The following is a 20,706-nucleotide window of genomic DNA, read 5'->3' as shown; positions in this document are numbered from 1 at the left end:
TGCTTAAACCTATCCAAGCGATTCTGAGATTGTTTTCTCGTGACACTTTGGGCTTCATGTTTGTGGTAAAATTTGGTCGATATATTCAGTCTTTATTTGTGAAAAATTGCAAAATTTAGAGAAAATTTACAAAAAATAGCATTTTTCAGAATTTAAATGTATCTGCTTGAAAAACAGACGGTTATACCACCAAAAATAGTTACTAGTTCACATTTCCCATATGTCTACTTTAGATTGGCATCGTTTTTTGAACATTATTTTATTTTTCTTGGACGTTACAAGGCTTAGAACATAAACAGCAATTTCTCAAATTCTTAAGAAAATTTCAAAAGCCTTTTTTTGAAGGTGCCAGTTCAGTTCTGAAGTGGATTTGAGGGGCCTATGTATTAGAAACCCCCATAAAACACCCCATTTTAAAAACTAGACCCCTCAAAGTATTCAAAACAGCATATAGAAAGTTTTTTAACCCTTCAGGCATTTCACAGGAATTAAAGCAAAGTGGAAATGAAATTTGCAAATTTCATTTTTTCTGCTGAATTTCAATTTTATTCAATTTTTTTTTAGTAACAGAGAAGGTTTTACCAGAGAAATACTACTAAATATGTATTGTCCAGATTCTGCAGTTTTTAGAAATGTCCCACACGTGCCTCTAGTGCGCTCGTGGACTAAAACACAAGCCCTAGAAGCAAAGAAGCACCTAGTGCATTTTGAGGCCTCTTTTTTATTAGAATATATTTTAGGCAGCATGCCAGGTTTGAAGAGGTGTTGAGGTATCAAAACAATGGAAACCCACCAGAAGTGACCCCATTTTGGAAATTACACCCCTCAAGGAATTCATTTATGGTTTTTGTTATCATTTTGACCGCACAGTTTTTTCACAGCACCTATTTGAATTGGGCTGTGAAATGAAAAAAATGATATTTTTTCCAATAAGATGTCATTTTTGATCAAAATTTCTTATTTTCACAGGGAACAACATACCCCATTTTGTTGCCCAATTTGTCCTTAGTGCGGCAATACCCCATTTGTGGTGATAAACTGCCGTTTGGGCCCATGGGAGGGCTCAGACGGAAAGGAGCGCTATGTGTTTGTTGGAGTCCAGATTTTGCTGGATTGGTTTTCGGGTGCCATGTCGCATTTGCAGAGGCCCAGAGGTATCAAAGCAATGGAAACCAACCAGAAGTGACCCCATTTTGGAAACTACACCCCTCAAGGAATTCATTTATGGTTTTTGTTATCATTTTGACTGCACAGTTTTTTCACAGCATCTATTTGAATTGGGCTGTGAAATGAAAAAAATGATATTTTTTCCAATAAGATGTCATTTTTGATCAAAATTTCTTATTTTCACAGGGAACAACATACCCCATTTTGTTGCCCAATTTGTCCTTAGTGCGGCAATACCCCATTTGTGGTGATAAACTGCCGTTTGGGCCCATGGGAGGGCTCAGACGGAAAGGAGCGCTATGTGTTTGTTGGAGTCCAGATTTTGCTGGATTGGTTTTCGGGTGCCATGTCGCATTTGCAGAGGCCCAGAGGTATCAAAGCAATGGAAACCAACCAGAAGTGACCCCATTTTGGAAACTACACCCCTCAAGGAATTCATTTATGGTTTTTGTTATCATTTTGACTGCACAGTTTTTTCACAGCATCTATTTGAATTGGGCTGTGAAATGAAAAAAATGATATTTTTTCCAATAAGATGTCATTTTTTATCAAAATTTCTTATTTTCACAGGGAACAACATACCCCATTTTGTTGCCCAATTTGTCCATAGTGCGGCAATACCCCATTTGTGGTGATAAACTGCCGTTTGGGCCCATGGGAGGGCTCAGACGGAAAGGAGCGCTATGTGTTTGTTGGAGTCCAGATTTTGCTGGATTGGTTTTCGGGTGCCATGTCGCATTTGCAGAGGCCCAGAGGTATCAAAACAATGGAAACCCACCAGAAGTGACCCCATTTTGGAAACTACACCCCTCAAGGAATTCATTTATGGTTTTTGTTATCATTTTGACAGCACAGTTTTTTCAGAGCACCTATTTGAATTGGGCTGTGAAATTTAAAAAATGATATTTTTTCCAATAAGATGTCATTTTTGATCAAAATTTCTTATTTTCACAAGGAACAACATACCCCATTTTGTTGCCCAATTTGTCCTTAGTGCGGCAATACCCCATTTGTGGTGATAAACTGCCGTTTGGGCCCATGGGAGGGCTCAGAAGAAAAGGACCACCATTTGGCCTACTGGAGCTTTTCTGGTGCTAAGTCATGTGTGCAGAAGCCCCTGAGGTACCAGTACAGTTGAAACCCCCGAGAAGTGACCCCATTTTAAAAACTACACCCCTTAAGACATTCATCTAGAGGTGTAGTAAGCATTTTGACCCCACAGGTACTGTGTAAAAGATAATGCGCAGCAGATGGTGCAGTGTGAGATTTGCAATTTTATATATATATATGCCATTTCAGTGTCCAATATAGTGTGCCCAGCATGCGCCACCGGAGATATACACCCCTTAAATTGTAATGTGGGTTCTCCTGGGTACGGCAATACCCTACATGTGGCTGTTATCAGCTGCCTGGGCATACGGCAGGGCTCAGAAGGGAAAGATGAGGGGGGTAAGCTGTGCGGAGTGCATCAGGGTAAATTAAAAATCAAGGGATGTATGATACATTTTAAAACAATCTTTTATACAGAGCTCTGGTTTTTCGGGACACGTGTCACATTGGTATATTGTGTTCTTCCTTATCCCCCTCTTATAGCAGACTCTGCACCTCTTTTGACTCTTTCCCTTTCCACCGGTTTGGGGAACTTCTCCTGGAAAGTGTTGCCCTGGTACGATGCGTGTGGCCTCGCTTCCAGAAGTACTGGGTGCCCCCCCTTCCTGGTCCCTAAAGATTAGATCTTGAAATTCCAGGAAAGTTCCCCTCTGGCCTGAACATCGACGTAGCACGTACACATTGTACAATGCCATCTGTATGATGTGCCCGGCCAGCTTCTTATACCACACCGCATGGCGCTGTAGGGCTTCAGGACTTGATTTGACAAATCCATCCCTCCCATGTACCTATTGTAGTCCAGGATGCAGTCTGGTTTGGGGGTGGCCTTTCCTTCATATATCCTAAATCTGTAGGTATACCCTGATGCCCTCTCGCAGCTTATACATCTTCACGCCATACCTTGCCCTCTTACCTGGCAGGTACTGGCGGAATTGAACCCTCCCTTTAAAATGTACCAGGGACTCATCAATAGAAAAACACTTCTCGGGGGTGTATGCTTGGGAAAACCGGGCACTGAAACGGTCTAATAGGGGTCTCCGTTTATCCAAACGGTCAAAACTGGGGTCATCTCGGGGTGGGCACGGCTCATTATCAGTATAATGTAAGAAGCGAAGTATTGCCTCATTTATTTATTTTTTTAGGTTCCAGTTCATTTCTGAAGTTGCTTTGAGGGGCCCATATATTAGAAACCCCTATGAAATACCCCATTTTAGAAACTAGACCCCTCAAAGTTTTCACAACAGCATTTAGAAAGTTTATGAACCCTTTAGGTGTTTCACAGAAATTTAGAGCAAAGTAGAGGTGAAATTTACTCTTTTTATACCATTTTTTTTAAAACACAAAAGGATTTATCAGAGAAACACAACTCAATACTTATTGCCCAGATTCTGCAGTTTTGAGAAATATCCCACATGTGGCCCTCGGGCGGTAATGGACTGAAGCACCGGCCTCCGAAGCAAAGGAGCACCTAGTGGATTTTGAGCCCTCTTTTTTATTAGGCACCATGTCCGGTTTGAACAGGTCTTGTGGTGCCAAAACATTGGAAACCCCCCAAAAGTGACCCCAATTTGGAAACTAGACCCCTTGAGGAATCCATTGTAGTTTTCTTGGGGTGCATGCGGCTTTTTGATCAGTTTTTATTCCATTTTTAGGTGGCGTGGTGACTAATAAACAGCAATTCTACTATTGTTTTTGTATACTTTTTTTTTTACAGCGTTCACCGTGCGCTATAAATGACATATTCACTTTATTCTGCGGGGCGATACGATCACGTCGATACCAGATGTTTATAGTTTTTTTTGATGTCTTATGGCGTTTGCACAATAAAATACGTTTTGTAAACAATCATTCACTTTTTGTGTTCCCTTATTCTAAGAGCCAGAACGTTTTTATTTTTCAATCAATAAAGCCGTGCGAGGACTTATTTTTTGCGTAACGAACTGTAGTTTCGATCAGGACCATTTTTCGGTACATGCGACTTTTTGATCTCTTTTTATTCCATTTTTTGGGAGGTGAAGTGACCAAAGAATTGTGATTGTGGTACGGTTTATCAATATATTTTTTTACGGCGTTCACCGTGCGGGATAAATAACAAAATAATTTTGTAGTTCAGGCCGTTACGGACGCGGCGATACCAATTATGTATAGTTTATTTGTTTGTTTATATATTTTTATTAATAATAAAGGACTGATAAGGGAAAAAGTGGGACTTTTACTTTTATTACTTTTAAAACTTTTATTTTCTTATTTTTACACATCTTTTTTTTACTTTTTTTTTACTTTATTACTTTGTCCCACTAGGGGACATGAGGGCAGGAGGCCCTGATCGCTATTCTAATACACTGCACTACATGCGTAGTGCAGTGTATTAGAGCTGTCAGCTACTCACTGACAGCAAGCATAGTGGGTCCTGACGTTGTCAGGACCCACTAGGCTTCCGTCTATGGCATAGCCGGACGCCATTGTTTGGTGTCCGGTTGCCATAGTCACCATCGCCGGCCGCTATCGTGTAGCAGGCCGGCGATGGCGGATTAACCCCTAAGAAGCCGCGATCGCTATTGAACGCGGCTTCTGAGGGGTTAATCGGCGGGGGAGCTCCGCGATCGGTCCCGGCACATTGAGCAGTGATAGTCTGCTGTCGGAAACAGCAGCTATCACAGCTCATGAACGCGCCCCGCGCGAACGGCGCCGTGTTTACTCCATGACCTACTATTAGGTCACTGAGCGCGAACGCTACAGTTAGCATGACCTAATAGTAGGTCATGGAGCGTTAAGGGGTTAAAAACCGTCATTCCACACCTCGTCCCTCCGTCTGACTGGCCTCTTTTTAACGGTAATTTAACCGGAGGTCTTTGAATTAAGTGAGTATTTTGATGACTCACCCCGTGCACGGTGTACAGTCCTCGGGTGGACGAGGGTCTGGAAATATTGGTTTCCGGCTTCGAAGGACCAAGATGTTAGAAGAATTTTCCATACTTATCAATAATGATTCAAGTTTTCATCCCAATAAGAGTTTTATTCTCATCGATGAGGAGACAAGTCAAAATCAGCAGTTGTCTGCCTTCATTACATAAGCATAGGTTTTTATACACATATACCAACTGAAAACCGTTTGTGGCTATCCTGTCATATGAAATGTCTTACACCTCAAAATGAGATTAGGTCAGTTGGACTTCCTCTGGAGATTGCAATCTTTATTAAGAAATCCAACCGACTTACACACTTAAGAATATAACATATTTAACCTTTTGTTAGCTAAAGCATTTTCTGAGAACCCTGTATGCACATTTAATATCTATTACATGAAGTAACAATAAATTTAAAATAAGACTTTTCTAACAGAGTGTGGTATACATTTAGGTAGGGGGGTGCAGACATGGAATGTTGTTTCCACTGGAGGTCTTCTTTAACATTAACATCTTCCCTGAGACATCCCCTAAGTTTATTTGGTTTGCGCATAAGTCAGTGATTAAAGGACATCTTAACCAACTGGACTTGGCTCATAACAAACGGCAATATGCAGATTTTTCTCAGCCCTTGACCAGACTGGATAGGACGTTTCATTTCAATCCCTCAAACTTTCTAAAACTCAGATTAACATAGGTGAAGGCCTCTATACTGTGCATTAAAGAATTGAAAGCAGAAAAATCCATCTGTTGGGGTAAAGCCAATTTTACGCTTACGCTATTCTAATAAAGCAGGATGTTTGCCAAAAACCGGACCCCACTCTGATGTTGGATAACTTATACCAATCGTCTTTGACCATACCAATACCTATGGCTAATCAATGATTCTCTGATTAAGATCTCCCCACTCTTTCCTTCACTGTCTCTTCTCGGATATATACCCCCATCACAGATAAGGACGTGACCGAGGCTATCAAACTGCTGTCAAGTTCTAAAAGCCCAGGTCATAATGGCTTTTCCCCTATTGTATTCGAAAAAATTGGCCACTTCTTTGACCACCCAACTTGCCAAATTCTTTAATCACTTGTTATTGGATAACCACCCCCCCCCCCCAGGAATTTTTACACGTTAACATCTCAGTGATACCGAAACCTGGCAGAGATGACTCTTACTTTCAGAACCTTTGCCCGATATCTGTTCTCGACATTGATTATAAGTTATTTACGACAATCATCTCTCAAAGGTTGGCTCACTTTATGTTCTCTTTAATTTTTCCGAATCAAACCTGTTTCATTCCTGCTCGCCAAACGACAGATAACATATGCCTTGTGGTTAACGTCCTTGTGATAAACCAGTTTTTGGGGGATGTAATATTTTACATTTTATTTTTTAAATCAATCTCCCATGCCAACTCTTGAAGGGGGCGGTGTTACGAGTGATGTTTTAAACATATGCCTCAGGATAATCAGGATGTCCTCTTTCAGAGACCAAATGTGGCTCCCATCTCACCTAGGTGCTTACAAAGGAAATGCTTTGGTAGCCAGTTGGAAAGTCTCCTGTACACACTTGTCTATAGAAATGGCTATATGGGACAAGGAAATATAATACTTCAAAGACACCCCTGTCATAATTCATGTCTTATACGACCCAGCAGGCTCTATATGATCCAGGAGTCCCTTCTTGGGTCTCAAGCGCAGGGATTCTCGGCCTTGAAAAACCAAAGAATTCAATATTGGTTTAAATTATTAATATTTCATATTCATGTTTGGTATGCCAAAAATATGCTCGGAAACTTGTCGGACATAGTATTCCACTAGGAGATTCATATATGAATTTATGACAGATAAGAATTGTGTCCATCAACTTTCCCTTTTTTGGCATGTAATTAGCCATCCACCGCTCATCAGACCTGGAGGAGGTGGGGGGGGGGGGGGGGTCTTGTTTGGACCCTTTAAAAATGGTATGTAAAAAACCACAGTGTCAGACCACAGGTGATATGGCAATATTGCAGTTCTGTCCAACTTCAAGCTGTTCTCTTCAGCGGGATCTTTCGCTGATCTAATTAGTAAGAGGTTACATAGTTACAACGGTTGGAAAAAGACACGTCCATCAAGTTCAACCAAGGGACGGGAAAAGGGAGGGGATGAAACAAGAATTCTGCACATTGACATAGGAGCTGATATTTTTTCGTTCTAGGAAATTATCTAAGCCTTTTTTAATGCCATCTACTGTCCCTGCTGTGACCAGCTCCTGCGGTGACTATTCCATCAATTCACTGTTCTCATAGTTGTAACGGCCGCGGTCGCAGACCGCAGACCCCTCTCATCCTGCCGACGTCTTCCTCCCCGGAGATGCCAGCACATGCGGCCGTCCTGTCCTGCAGTGACCACTAGGGTGCGCGCGCGCGAACGCGAGCTCATCCCAGCTTTAAAGGGCCAGCACGCACATATTAAGAATTAACTAATTACTCCCAGATCACCCTGGACTATAAAATGAGCCCTGCCCATTCACTCCTTGCCTAAGCATTGTTTGTATTCCACTGTTAGTCTTGCAAATGGTTCCTTAGTCGTATCCTGTTCCCTGTGATCCCGTGCCCTGCTACTTGTATCCCGTGCTGTACTTGTTCCTGTGCCCTCTCTAGTGTTTGAGTCGTGTTGTGCCAACTGCTACGCCTGCTGTCTTACACCACGTCTGATGTCATCTGCCACGCTTGGTACCTCCTCCCACGTTTTGCATCACCTGCCATCAAAGTACCATCTGTGCCCAAGCCGCTGCTACTGTCTGGACTATTACAGGTACCCTTGTGCTTGGACTTTGTATAGACTAGGTACACTGTTGCTTGGCCAGCTTCTACCCCGCTACGGCGGTGCGGCCTAGTGGGTCCACACACCCGCAGATCGTGACAACAGTAAAGAAGGATTGTCGTCTCTGGAGATTGATCCTTTTTTTCTCCAGACGGAGGGAGTGCCCCCTTGTTTTTTTAGGGGGTTTTACATGGAACAGGATTTCACCATATTTTTTGTATGTGCCATTAATATATTTATATAAGTTAATCATGTCCCCCCTTTGTCGTCTTTTTTTCAAATAGGTTTAATTATTTTAATCTTTCCTCATAACTTAGATTTTCCATGCCCCTTATTAGCTTCGTTGCTCTTCTTTGTATTTTTTCCAACTCCAGGGCATCCTTTCTATGAACTGGAGCCCAGAACTGAACTGCATATTCTAGATGAGGCCTCACTAATGCTTTGTAAAGTGGTAATATTACATCCCTGTCCCGCGAGTCCATGCCTCTTTTAATACACGACAATATCTTGCTGGTCTTTGAAGCAGCTGATTGACATTGCATGCTGTTTAGTTTATGATTTACAAGTACACCCAGATCCTTCTCAACAAGTGAATCCCCCAGTGTAGCTCCCCCTAGGACATATGATGCTGCAGATTATTACACCCAGATGAATAACTTTACATTTATCTATATTAAACTTCATTTGCCAAGTGGACGCCCAAACACTCAGTGTGTCCAAATGAGCTTATAATTCATGTACATCTTCCATAGACAGGACAATACTACATAGCGTGGCATCAACTGCAAAAACAGTGCTATTAATCCCATCCTAATAAATAAGTTGAATAATAGTGGTCCCAGCACTGAACCCAGGGGTCACCACTTACAACCGGGGACCAGTTACTCCAGTTTTTTTCCACACTCCAGAAACATACAGATCGGAAAACTGGTTTCCTATGAAATTGCTCTATGTGTATTTGGCTGAGATTTGGAAATTACATTGTAAGGCCCATTGCGGACAGGGAGTGATGTGTATGATGACAACCTTTGTGCAGCGCTGTGGAATATGTTAGTGCTATATAAGTGAATGGAAATAAATAAATAGCTGTGTAGATAATTACACATATACCGCAGATAATATAGATAGATTAGAATATGGGCCCCCAGAAACATTTTCCTAGGCTGATTTACTGTTTCAGTGTCCTGCTTTATTTTTGAGCAGTGAACATGGTTTTTTTTCATTATGACATATGACATTGCCGTTCTCTCCCTTTACTAATCCTCTAGTGTCAGGGTGCGTGCTTAAAACATCTGTATATATGAATAGTCCCAGCTATCAAATGTATCTGTGCTCACAGCTGCGTCTTTAGAAAACAATAAACTGACTATTTTCCCAGTTGATTACTTTTTTACAGACCATCTCCAAGTGGTTTATTTCATGGAATTATTTCTATGAATGTTTAAGTAATTGTCACATTTTGTGTAACGAAATTAGAAAGCTGCTGTGGGGATTGAGGCTGACAATAATAGTTTCAGGGAATTGCCAGGTATAGGCAGGGCTGTGTTTGCCACTAGGCACTAGGGGTGCAGTGCCTAGAGCGTCCAACAGGGGGGGGCTGCAGGATCATTTTGGAGTTTTTAAAATTAAAAAGTTAACTTGTGATCTGACAGGTCACTCACAGGGCAGGGGGAGTGCGCTTCACCAGCGCTCCTCAGGCTATAAGACACGCCCCCTGTTCATGGATTGGCCAGAACTGCTTATGTGAGCAGCTTTGGCCAATCCAAGAACAGTGGGCGTGTCTTAGACTCAGTCTAAGAAGCGCTGTGGGGAACGGGCGGCAGAGCAGAACAGGAGGGCACCGCAGCAGATCAGGTAAGTACATGTTCTGTGTTATGTACTGTTTTCAATTGTATCCACGTCCTCAGGAAGTGGATACAATTGAAAGCGCCGGTGAGGCAAGGGAACCATTCCCTTCCTCATCATTCGGGGATTTTCTTGTTGCGCCGCCTGCCATCGTTCCGCTGGAGCAGGTCTGTTTAGAAAAGACCAGGCCTGCATCAACGGAAATTTTTTACTGATCCCCGGAGACGCTAGTAACTTCTAGCCCGGGGACTCCTTTGTTTCTGAAGGAGTCTCCGCACTAGGTTTATAGTGGCACACACATCCGAGATGCGCCAAAATTCTGGAGCATCTCGGGTGATCCTGCGCCACCAACAAGGCTCAGTAAACTAAGCAGTGACCGCTAATAATTGGGGGGGTTAGTGTTAGCCTCTGCACTGGCTAACAATAAGCCCCACCTTAGTAATGGATGCTGTTTATCAGACAGCCGCCATTACTAAGACAGTAGTAATGAAGTTAAAAAAAACAACACAGAAAAAATATTTTATTGAAATAAACACCTCCCCACAAATTCTTGATGTACTGATGTAATCGGCGGGGCGTAATATCCTCCATTCTGGAAGGGGGGCCGCTGCAGGAGTGTTTTTTTTTCTTTCTAAAAAATAACAAACTGTGACCTGATCAATAATAGGGGAAATGGGCCCCAGTGTTCATGTGGGAGGCAGGGGAAGGAATGTTAATTGGGTAGCCCATAGTATTTATTTTAGGTAAACATTTAATTGCGAAAAATCCACAGCGTATTACAGTAGCAGCAAAGTGGATGAGATTTGAACAAATCTCATCCACACGCTGAATAGAAAACCCACAAAAAAAAAAGTTGAATAGGCTGGGTTCCTACGTAACGTAAACGTTGCGGAATTCTGTGCGGAATCTCTGCAGCATTTATAGTAGCAGCAAAGTGAATGAGATTTAGAAAATCTCATGCCCACGCTGCGGAACCCCCCCCCCCACCACAAAAGTCGTGCAGGAAGTGTTCTGCGGTAGAGGAAATTTTTGGGTACCAGTGGTGTTAAATTTTGAAGACATATCTGAGAGCTAGGGATAAATTGTAACACACTTCGTTTTTTTTAAATTATTTATACAGAGCCCAGGGTTTCTGACCGAGGGTATGTTCACACACAGCAGATTTGTTGCAGATATTTCCATTTGAATGAGGGTTTCAGAAACCTAGGGGCGGATTACCAATTCTATCATGTCAGCAGCACATCTCCCTTTTTACACTGGGACATGTGCTGCCGACAACGATAATATTTTAGGCTGCGAATGCTCGTTTGCCCGATAATTGGCCGGTGTAAAAGGGCATTTACTTTGAGGCTTTCCTTGTTGTCCCTATTGACATATTCTAACAAATTATTAGCGCATACAAAATACCACATTACCTCCTTCTATTTCAGTCTACATGAAAATACGAAATATACACAGTACTGAGCAAAACTCATGCACTTGTAAAATTCTGTGACGTGAAAATGATATCAAAAGTTTCTAAATAAAAAAAATACTATAGAGAGCAGTAAAAAAAATAAAAACATTTAAATCAAATCAATATTTGATGTCCCCAAATGTTCCCTGCATTGTTTTCAAGACAAGGCTCCACAGCGACTTTTATTCACAGTGAGATAACGACCGATGTAACATAGTTGATAAGGTTGAGAAAAGACACAGGTCTATCAAGTCCAACCTACGTATAATCTCCCCGTGTTAATCCAGAGTAAGGCCTTATTCACATGGTAGGGATAATCAGCCGGATGACAGATGTTTTTTTTTTTTAACGGACCGTGTGTCCTATTTTTGCCTGGTTTCCCGGGTCCCTCAATAGACTCAAGTCTATGAGGGATCCTTGAAACGGGTCCTTAATGGGTGCCAATCGGCCGTGAAAAACTGAGACGGAACCCTTGCACAACTGAGACAAATGGAAACTATTGCCACATATGGTTTCCGTTTGTGTCAGTCAGGGCTCCATTCTGACAGAAAGCTCAGACGGAACGTCAGAATGGAGCCCTAACGGATATGTGAATGAAGCCTTAGATGTCTATTTTCTAATTTGAATAGCCCCGAGTTTGATAACCTTTCTTGGTACTGCAATCCTCCCATTCCCTTAAATATCTTGGTTGCCCTTCTTTGCACCCGTTCTAGCTCAGCCATGTCATTCTTATACAGAAGGGTCCCAAACCGTCACATTATTCCATGTGTGGTCTGACTAATGATTTGTATAGAGGTAAAACTATGTTCTTATCATGAGCATCGATGCCTCTTTGATGCATCCCATGATTTTATTTGGCTTGGCAGCAGCTGCCTGGCACTGGTTGCTAAAGGTAAAAATGTACTGTCCACCAATATCCCCAAGTCTTTTTAGTAGCAGTTTTACCCAGTTTTTTACCATTTAATGCATAATTGTAAAATCTGTTTCCTTGGCCCAAATGCATAACCTTACATTTATCCACATTAAACTTTGTTTGCCATTCCCTGCCCAAACCTCCAGCTTCCCCTAATCCCTCTGTACTATTACATTCTCCTCCTCTGTACTATTACATTCTCCTCCTCTGTACTATTACATTCTCCTCCTCTGTACTATTACATTCTCCTCCTCTGTACTATTACATTCTCCTCCTCTGTAGTATTACATTCTCCTCTGTAGTGTTATATTCTCCTCCTCGGTACTACCGTATTACATTCTCCTCCTCTGCAGTATTACATTCTCCTCCTCTGTACTATTACATTCTCCTCCTCTGTAGTATTACATTCTCCTCCTCTGTAGTGTTATATTCTCCTCCTCTGTACTATTACATTCTCCTCCTCTGCAGTATTACATTCTCCTCCTCTGTAGTATTACATTCTCCTCCTCTGTACTATTACATTCTCCTCCTCTTTAGTATCACATTCTCCTCATCTGTGTTGGTCATTTTACAGAGCTTAGTATCATCTGCAAATACTGAAATTATACTCTGTAAACCCTCTACAAGGTCATTAATAAACATATTAAAAAGAAGAGGGCCCAATACTGACCCCTGTGGAACTCCACTGGTAACTGTGACCCACTCTGAGGATGTACCGTTAATAACCACCCTCTGTTTTCTATCACTGAGACAGTTGTTTACTCAATTACACAAATTTTCCCCCAGTCCCAGCATTTTCACTTTATATACCAACCATTTATGCAACTTCAATGTCTCTCTATGAGGAAAAAGTGGTTTTACATTTGCAAAAATTCAGACCATTGCCACACTTTATCCCCCACAAGGAAACATTAGGTAATGCATATATGGACAATGACGACGGCAGCACTACTGGAGTCCCCGAGCAGTGTATCAGCTGATTCCCTGCCTGGGGATTCCACAACTTCTGCCCACGTCATTTTCACTGTCCATATATGGACAATGACGTTGGCAGCAGTATTGGAGTCCCAGAGCAGAGCATCAGCTGATGCTTTGCTCGGGGACTCCAGGACTTCTGCCCACGTCACTGTCCATATATGGACATTGATGTCGGCAACAGTACTGGAGTCCCGGAGCAGAGCATCAGCTGATGCTTTGCTCGGGGAGTCCAGTACGAATGCCGACGTCCTTGTCCATATATGGACAGTGACAATGATGTGGGCAGAAGTTGTGGAGTCCCCAGGCAGAGCATCAGCAGATGCTCTGCTCGGGGACTCCAGCAATAGGAAACCCCTGAATTGACCAAATATGGACGTCGGGAGCAGTGCTGGAGTCCCGAGCAAAGCGCTAGCTGATGCTCTGTCGGGAAGCAATAAACAATGTGACAGCCCCTTGCGGTCATGTTCATGAACAGCACATGAAGCAAGAGCCCAGTCACATGGGGCCGTCCCGGAGCATCATCATCATTAGAAAAGCTCCAGCACTTACTGAATAAGTCATGAGGTTTGAACTGCACCATTTAGTACAGAATTTTTAAATAAAGTATATTAGTAAGTTACTTAGTTTCACATAAATATATTATTGCAATGCAATTTTTGGTTCCCGGATAACCCCTTCAAGCTCTAGTCACCCTGCTGTGATATTTTATAAAGGCTATGTTTACATCTACTTCATGGCCTCCGTTTATAACCGTCTGGCTTCTGTCATAGTTTCTGCCGTTTTGATGGCATAGTCTTCTGCATGCTGTGCTATACTTGCCGTCAAACATGAGAGAATTGCAGATGGAGGTGACGCATGTAACCCATTACGCATATGTGAGCATAGCCTAGGGAATCGGGTAGCTCCAAGAACTTTTTGTACAAAGACTCTGACATTTTTTCTTTCATCTGCGGGTAATCCTAATAAACCTAAAGGATGATAAGATCACTCCTCTGTGGAGGCTTATCATCTGTTATAGAATATTTTTCTTATATACTTTTCCAAGAGGGTATTGTGTGATGGATGAGAATCCTAAGCATTGGGGATTCCGTTACTCCAAACAATTTACCAACTCTATTGCAGAAATGCAGTCTCAAATCTGCAGGGAACCTGTTGTCCTTCATTCTGCGTTCTCCAAATCTTCTATAGACAAACAACTTCCTGTTTAGCCCTCAAATTTCTAATTTTGACCCAGCCCAGATCGATTGCTGCCATTGTAAGCAACCCAGTCCTTGAGTTTTCATTTGTAGTTGAGTGTTTTGGCTTTGTTTCTACTTTGGAGAAATTACTTTTTGGTAGCATCTCATATTAGCCATGGTGAATTTTTCCAGGGAAGATCTCACTTCGAAGGGACATCAGTATGAGGTGTTTCTGATGGACATGGTTTCCGCCGCCAACCACTGTTTACAGTGTTCAACCGTAGCTGTTTCTTTGTGCTTTGTCAATCGATCTCCTGGAAGCTCCTCCTATGTTACAGAATTTCCGCTAAGTCTTGTTGATGCTGGATGGATTTCCACACCAATTTTTCTGCCTAAGTCTCTAAAATAAATCTAATACTTTACATTTCATGCCTCTTTCACCCAGCAGTATTTTGGTCAGTATTTTGCATCAGTATTTGGAAGCCAAAACCATGAGTGGGTCCATAACGCGGAAGAGGTACAAATCCTTCCATTACACTTTTCTCTTTGTAGGTTCCACTCTTAGTTTTGGCTTCTAAATATAGAACCAAAATACTGCCGTGTAAAAGTGGACTCTACAAAAAAATAAAAATATGAATGTTTGGAAATTAACCATTTTTGATTTTTGGGTGCATTGTGGCAGCTGTGTGGTTTTATGTATGTAACAGAATAAAGCCGAGGGAAGGCGTATCACCTCATATTAGTAGTTTTACTGAAGCTCAATTCACATAATGTCTGTGGTGCACTGTCCATGCATATGCCAGGAAAATTGACCTGCCCGTAGACTTTCATGATTTGGCTGGGATACTTCGGAAACCCACAGCCCCAACTGTATAGGAAAATGTGTAGATTCTTTTTAACCCCTTAACGACCGCCCACCGTCTTTGAACGACAAGCGGTGCAGGTGCATAGTCTACAGTGACATCTTTTGGCGTCGCTGTAGAAGAGGCTGTAAGCGCTCATCCTCTAAATAACAGTTCCTGAATTTAGAGCAGCCTGCTGAACACCGCTGTCATCGGAAAACATTCCGACCCCAGCTGTTTAACCCTTTGTCATTGACTGTGGCATGATCAAAGGGAACTCTTCTTTGATCACTAGAAACCCGGTGACGTGATCGAAGACCGAGAAATCCCTCTGCAGTCAAACTGGTGTTTTTTTCTGCCCTCCGTAGTGTCCGGCAGAAAAGAAACATTGTCCGGGATTTATTCTCTATCCCTGGAAACGTTGCACTGCACATGCGCCAAAATGTACCTGCGCAGTGCAAACAAGGGAAGAGTATGCCGCAGGCCTCGGCAAATGCATTTAAAAGCAGGAGAGCGGATGTAGCCAAGTGAATGACGGTGTGAGTGAGGTCCATGCCGGAAGTGGACCAGTCCAGTCATCTGACCTCACATCAGTGACATGAGGTAAGGTGACTAGACTGGTCCACTCCCGGGCCGGCACTGACCTCACTCAGATCGCCGCTGTGTCATTTACTTATTTTTTACATTGTGCTTGGGGGAAAAATGGGAAAAGGTTTTTTTTTACTTTTTTAGACTCCTGAAAATTTATCTAACTCTTTTTTTACACATTTTATTAATTTCCCTCGGGGACTTGAACGAGTGATCGTTAGATCGCTGGCACAATACACTGCAATACAAATGTCCTGCAGTATATTGTCATTTTTACAGGCCCCTGCTAAGCCCTGCCGGATCATGGCTTAGCAGAGGCTGGCAGAAGGCAGACTTGGGGGCCTTCATTAGGCCATGACAACCATCGGCACCCCCGATCGTGTTGCAGAGGGGGCCATCCCCCTCCTAACGGTTTAAATGCCGCAGTCGCAGACTGTGGTATTTAAAGGAGTTTTCCCATGAGGGACATTTATGACATATCCACGAGATATGTCAGATAGATGCGGGTCCCACCTCGGGGACCCGCACCTATCTCTAGAATGGGGCCCCCTAAACCCTGTTCTAGTTTTTCGTGCTCACGCTGCCTCCCAGCCACTCACTGGTTACATGATCGGGAGTTACGGAAAAAACGACGCTCTTTCCATAACTCCAATAGTAGTGAATGGCAGTTACGGAAGCAGCGTAGCATGCGAGCTACTCTGTTTCCGTAACTACTATTTAGTTCTATGGGAGTTACGGAAACAGCGTAGCTCCTGACCATGTAATCTGTCCGCATCTATCTGACATTTATGACATATCCTGTGGATATGTCATAAATGTCCCTCATGGGAAAACCCCTTTAACTAGTTAAACGGCCAGGAACAGCGCGATCGCTGTTCCTGGCAGTTAGAGCAGCGTGTCAGCTGTAAAACAAGCTGACACCTGCAGTGTACAGAGCGGGCTCAGCGTGTGAGCCTGCTCCAAACATCACCCCTCGCTCCGTGAAGTGCCGGCACTTCATGGGTCGGGAGGGGGTTAAGGAAGTGGTCAGGGGGGTCTGGTGCAGCCGGGCCCCTTGACTGCCGACTATAAAACGCAAGGACTTTTTAGCAAGATTTATTCTTGCTAAAAAGTGCGTCTTATAGTCCAAAATATACGGTAGGTATCTACACAACTGTAATAACCTGAAGAAATAATTGAACAGGTTATTTAGCGTGAAAAGTGAACAGGATAAAAATATACAAAAAAAACATTGGCAAGAATCGCTTTTTCCTATATTCACTCCATAAAAATGAATTGTATAGCTTACATAGTGAATTTTTCTTCTACCAAACCGCTCAGAAAAAAGATACAATTTCTCCCGCATAAAACAAGGCCTCATATTGGCACGTAAATCAAAAAATTTAAAAAGTTCTGGCTGCTGAAAGGTAGAGAGACAAAAACAGAAAAATTTAGCTGCCCATTAAGGCCTTTTCAGGCCCGGTCATTCAACGTATAAGCATAGAGTTCCATACGTCTGGCATACATAATTGCTGATCGTGGTCTACATCTAATCCTACATAAACTATTTATTCATACAGTGACAATGCTTCATTTTTATTTTACACAGGAAATTGGCCCTACAATCGTTGGGGATGAATGCTCGGATTCACAGTTAATGGCGCAACTTGGAGCAGTCAAAAGGACAGTGTTGGGAAATAATTTGTAAGAATTTTTCTCCTCACATTTTGTCGTTGTATGTGTCAATAAACATTGAATTTAGGGAGGAGAGAAAAAAATGATTTTCTCCAGCACATCCATAAAAAAGTATAAAGTTTTAACCGTACATCAAGTTAAAATCCAGAGAGAGCAAAGGTTAACGTCTACCCACCTGACCTACGCGCTCTCTCTGGATTTTAACTTGATGTACGAATAAAACGTTATACTTATGGATGTGCTGGAGAAAATAGTTTTCGCTCTCCTCCCTATGGATTTTTCTTGCTAACCTTCAAGCTCCCCTCCGTTGCACTCCAGTCAGGAACTACAGCTCCCATAAGACTCATCTGGTGAGAATACTTTGGCTTTATTGCTCCTTTTCCAAACATTGAATATAATGATATGAGCGTATGAGACGCCAAAACGGGACTCTTGCATAGGCCGGCTTGATCAAGTGACGTCATCGCTCCGGGCTATGCAGGGATCCAGTCACAGTGTCTTATAGGCTGCAGGTCTAATGTGGCCTGTAGCCCAGTGAATGGCGGAGCAGGGAGCTAGCTCCCTGCTCCGCCATAGTATACCATTGTACCTGCGTCCTGAGGACACAGATATAAATGAATGTTGCAGTCGCTAGCGATGCCCGGTGCTGGCGAAGCCACCAGGCATGAGGGCGATCCTGTGAATATGCCGTAAATGTCCAAGATGGGAAAACCCCTTTGTGGTTTTCTCAAGTTACATTTTCTCCATATTTATAGAACATTGGGAGTTACTAAAGTATAGGAACATACCTCCCAACATTTGAATTCTAATTTCTGGTACATTTGACGCTCCAACCAAGATTAGGAATGCCTCTTTTTACAAAAATTTGCTTAAAAGGTTTGGCTGGTTTCAGTAAATTAATGTTATTTTTTTTTTATGAATGAAAGTTATACAATTTTCCAATATACTTTCTATATTAATTCCTCTGCTTGTTGTTGTTCAGTAGGAACATTCATTGTTTTCTTTCAGCGGATAAAACTCTGTCCTGGTCATGTGATGGACACACAGGTGCTGGGATCGTTACAGTTACAGTATGTGTATCAGCACTGTGTCTTCTAACGATCCCAGCACCTGTGTCCATCACATGACCATGGACGGAATTTCATTCACTGGAAGTAAACAATTGAGTTTGCTACTAAATGACAACAAGCAGAGATCTTGAAACCGGTGAGGAACTAATACAGAAAGTAAATTGGAAAATTGTATAACTTTTCATTATACAAAAAAATAAAATTAATTTGCTGAAATTGGACAACCCCTTTAAGCACCACACACTTTGATGCTGTATCCTAAGAACAAAATTGAGAAGGGCAGCTTGAGACATCACCTGTGTGAAAAACTTTGCAAGAAAACAATTTTGAGAATAACTAAAACCCAAATGGCCCCTTTTAAGTACAAGAATATGTATTATTATGTATATACTGTATAAACGTCTTACTTTTTTTTTTTTTTCTTAGTGGAGAATATGTTGTTAATGAGCCCCCACGAGTGACTTTGGACAAGCTTGAAAATCTTGGATTCCGTGTTATTAGCATGACAGGGGTTGGACAGACTCTTGTTTGGTGTCTGCATAAAGTGTAGATACATTGATTTTTACATAAACCTATAAAAACTGCTTCATGTTTTACATCAAATCGGCGTAAAAATACGCTCCGGGAAACCAAATAGTGGACGCAAGTGGAGGACATATCTGCAGTACGTTTTCTGTGAAGAAACCTCTACATGTAAAATCCAGAACTACGGTGATCTAGTTGATCTATTAACGAAGACCTGTCAAATCTTCCGACATATGTATTTTAGTAAATACTTGTATTCCCTATTAAATAACAGTTCTGGAATATATTTTCTCAGAGCTTAGCGTTGTGCCATTCCTCTGTTATTCCTCCTAGAAATTTATGAATAACTGGGTGTTACCATTCCCCTTGTCAATAGGGCGTGTCCCTACAGTCTCACTCCGTCAGCACTGATTGGACATTGTCAGGCTGTGTAGGGACACACCCCAACTGGTAACACCCAGTAGTCAGTTCATTCATAAATTTCCCAGAGGAATAACAGAGAAACGACAACGCAGAGGTCTAATAAAATATGTTCCAAAATCGTTATTTCATGGGGAATACAAGTATTTACTAAAACCGACAGGTCAGAAGAGGTGACCGGTCCTCTTTAAATTAAGACTTAATCCACATATTATGATCTAGATATTCCATTAGTGTCCTGCCGCCATTCATTAAGAAATAAAGCGAAGCCTTCTGGCGTATTTCATCTGTGATGTCATTTTACGAGTTTCACTGTTTTATCAATATACAAGTGTAATGAATAGTCTTATTAAACCCTAGGACCAGACGTGATTATACTCCCCAGCTTTGTGTTATTTTTCCTATAAGGGGTCACACGTTACAGCAGAAAATTTGGAGCATTTGCGCAACATAAATTGACTAGCGGAGGATTGAAACATCATGTATACATCATGTCCATTTCCGCACGTCTTTTTTGTGTTTTTTTTTTTATGCAAAAGTGTGATTGAGATATGTTAAAATCTCCTGCACTTTGCCGCTACTGAAAATGTGATTGAACGCACAGACCGGTCTTATGATCCTTGATATTGATGCGTAGCTATTACCTATTTTGAACACTTTTCTGCCTGAAAATCAAAGCCTTTTCTTCATTCCGCTGGGAGATGTGACTCTATGGAGACCTTGTGTTTTACTCTTGTATCAGTTTTATCCGGGGGTCGCCATCGGCCTGCGTGACCCACTTCCTGAAAACCTACAACCATCCATCCTCCACAACGCGCCGCATGAATACTGCCCCCCTAGATGACAAACTCCTACTTTTCCCTTCATATCTCTATATGGACATGCTTTAGCGTAAGGGTATGTTCACACGCCCTAATTACGGACGTAATTCGGGCGTTTTTGCCCCGAATTACGTCCGAAAATAGCGCCTCAATAGCGCTGACAAACATCTGCCCATTGAAAGCAATGGGCAGACGTTTGTCTGTTCACACGAGGCGTAATTTACGCGCCGCTGTCAAAAGACGGTGCGTAAATAGACGCCCGCGTCAAAGAAGTGACCTGTCACTTCTTTGGCCGTAATTGGAGCCGTTATTCATTGACTCCAATGAATAGCAGCGCCAATTACGTCCGTAATGGACGCGGCATTTAAGCGCCTGCACATGCCGTTACGGCTGAAATTACGGGGATGTT

The 20,706-nt window shown here is 42.2% G+C and overlaps 1 protein-coding gene across 2 annotated transcripts in view; it reads left to right on the top strand.

The window, feature by feature from the left end:
• Positions 1 to 19,848, top strand: part of GCHFR (GTP cyclohydrolase I feedback regulator) — a 40,734-nt gene extending 20,886 nt beyond the window's left edge. For both annotated transcript variants that reach the window (XM_075844899.1, XM_075844900.1), the window contains exons 2-3: positions 17,376 to 17,470; positions 18,958 to 19,848. In XM_075844899.1, the coding sequence (XP_075701014.1) occupies positions 17,376 to 17,470; positions 18,958 to 19,081 (219 nt within the window). In that variant the 3' untranslated portion in view covers positions 19,082 to 19,848. The remainder of the gene's footprint in view (positions 1 to 17,375; positions 17,471 to 18,957) is intronic.
• Positions 19,849 to 20,706: the final 858 nt, after the last annotated feature.

Source organism: Rhinoderma darwinii, chromosome 12 (genome assembly GCF_050947455.1).
Source record: "Rhinoderma darwinii isolate aRhiDar2 chromosome 12, aRhiDar2.hap1, whole genome shotgun sequence".
Lineage (NCBI taxonomy): Eukaryota > Metazoa > Chordata > Amphibia > Anura > Rhinodermatidae > Rhinoderma > Rhinoderma darwinii.
This window is presented reverse-complemented; position numbering and strand designations above follow the sequence as displayed.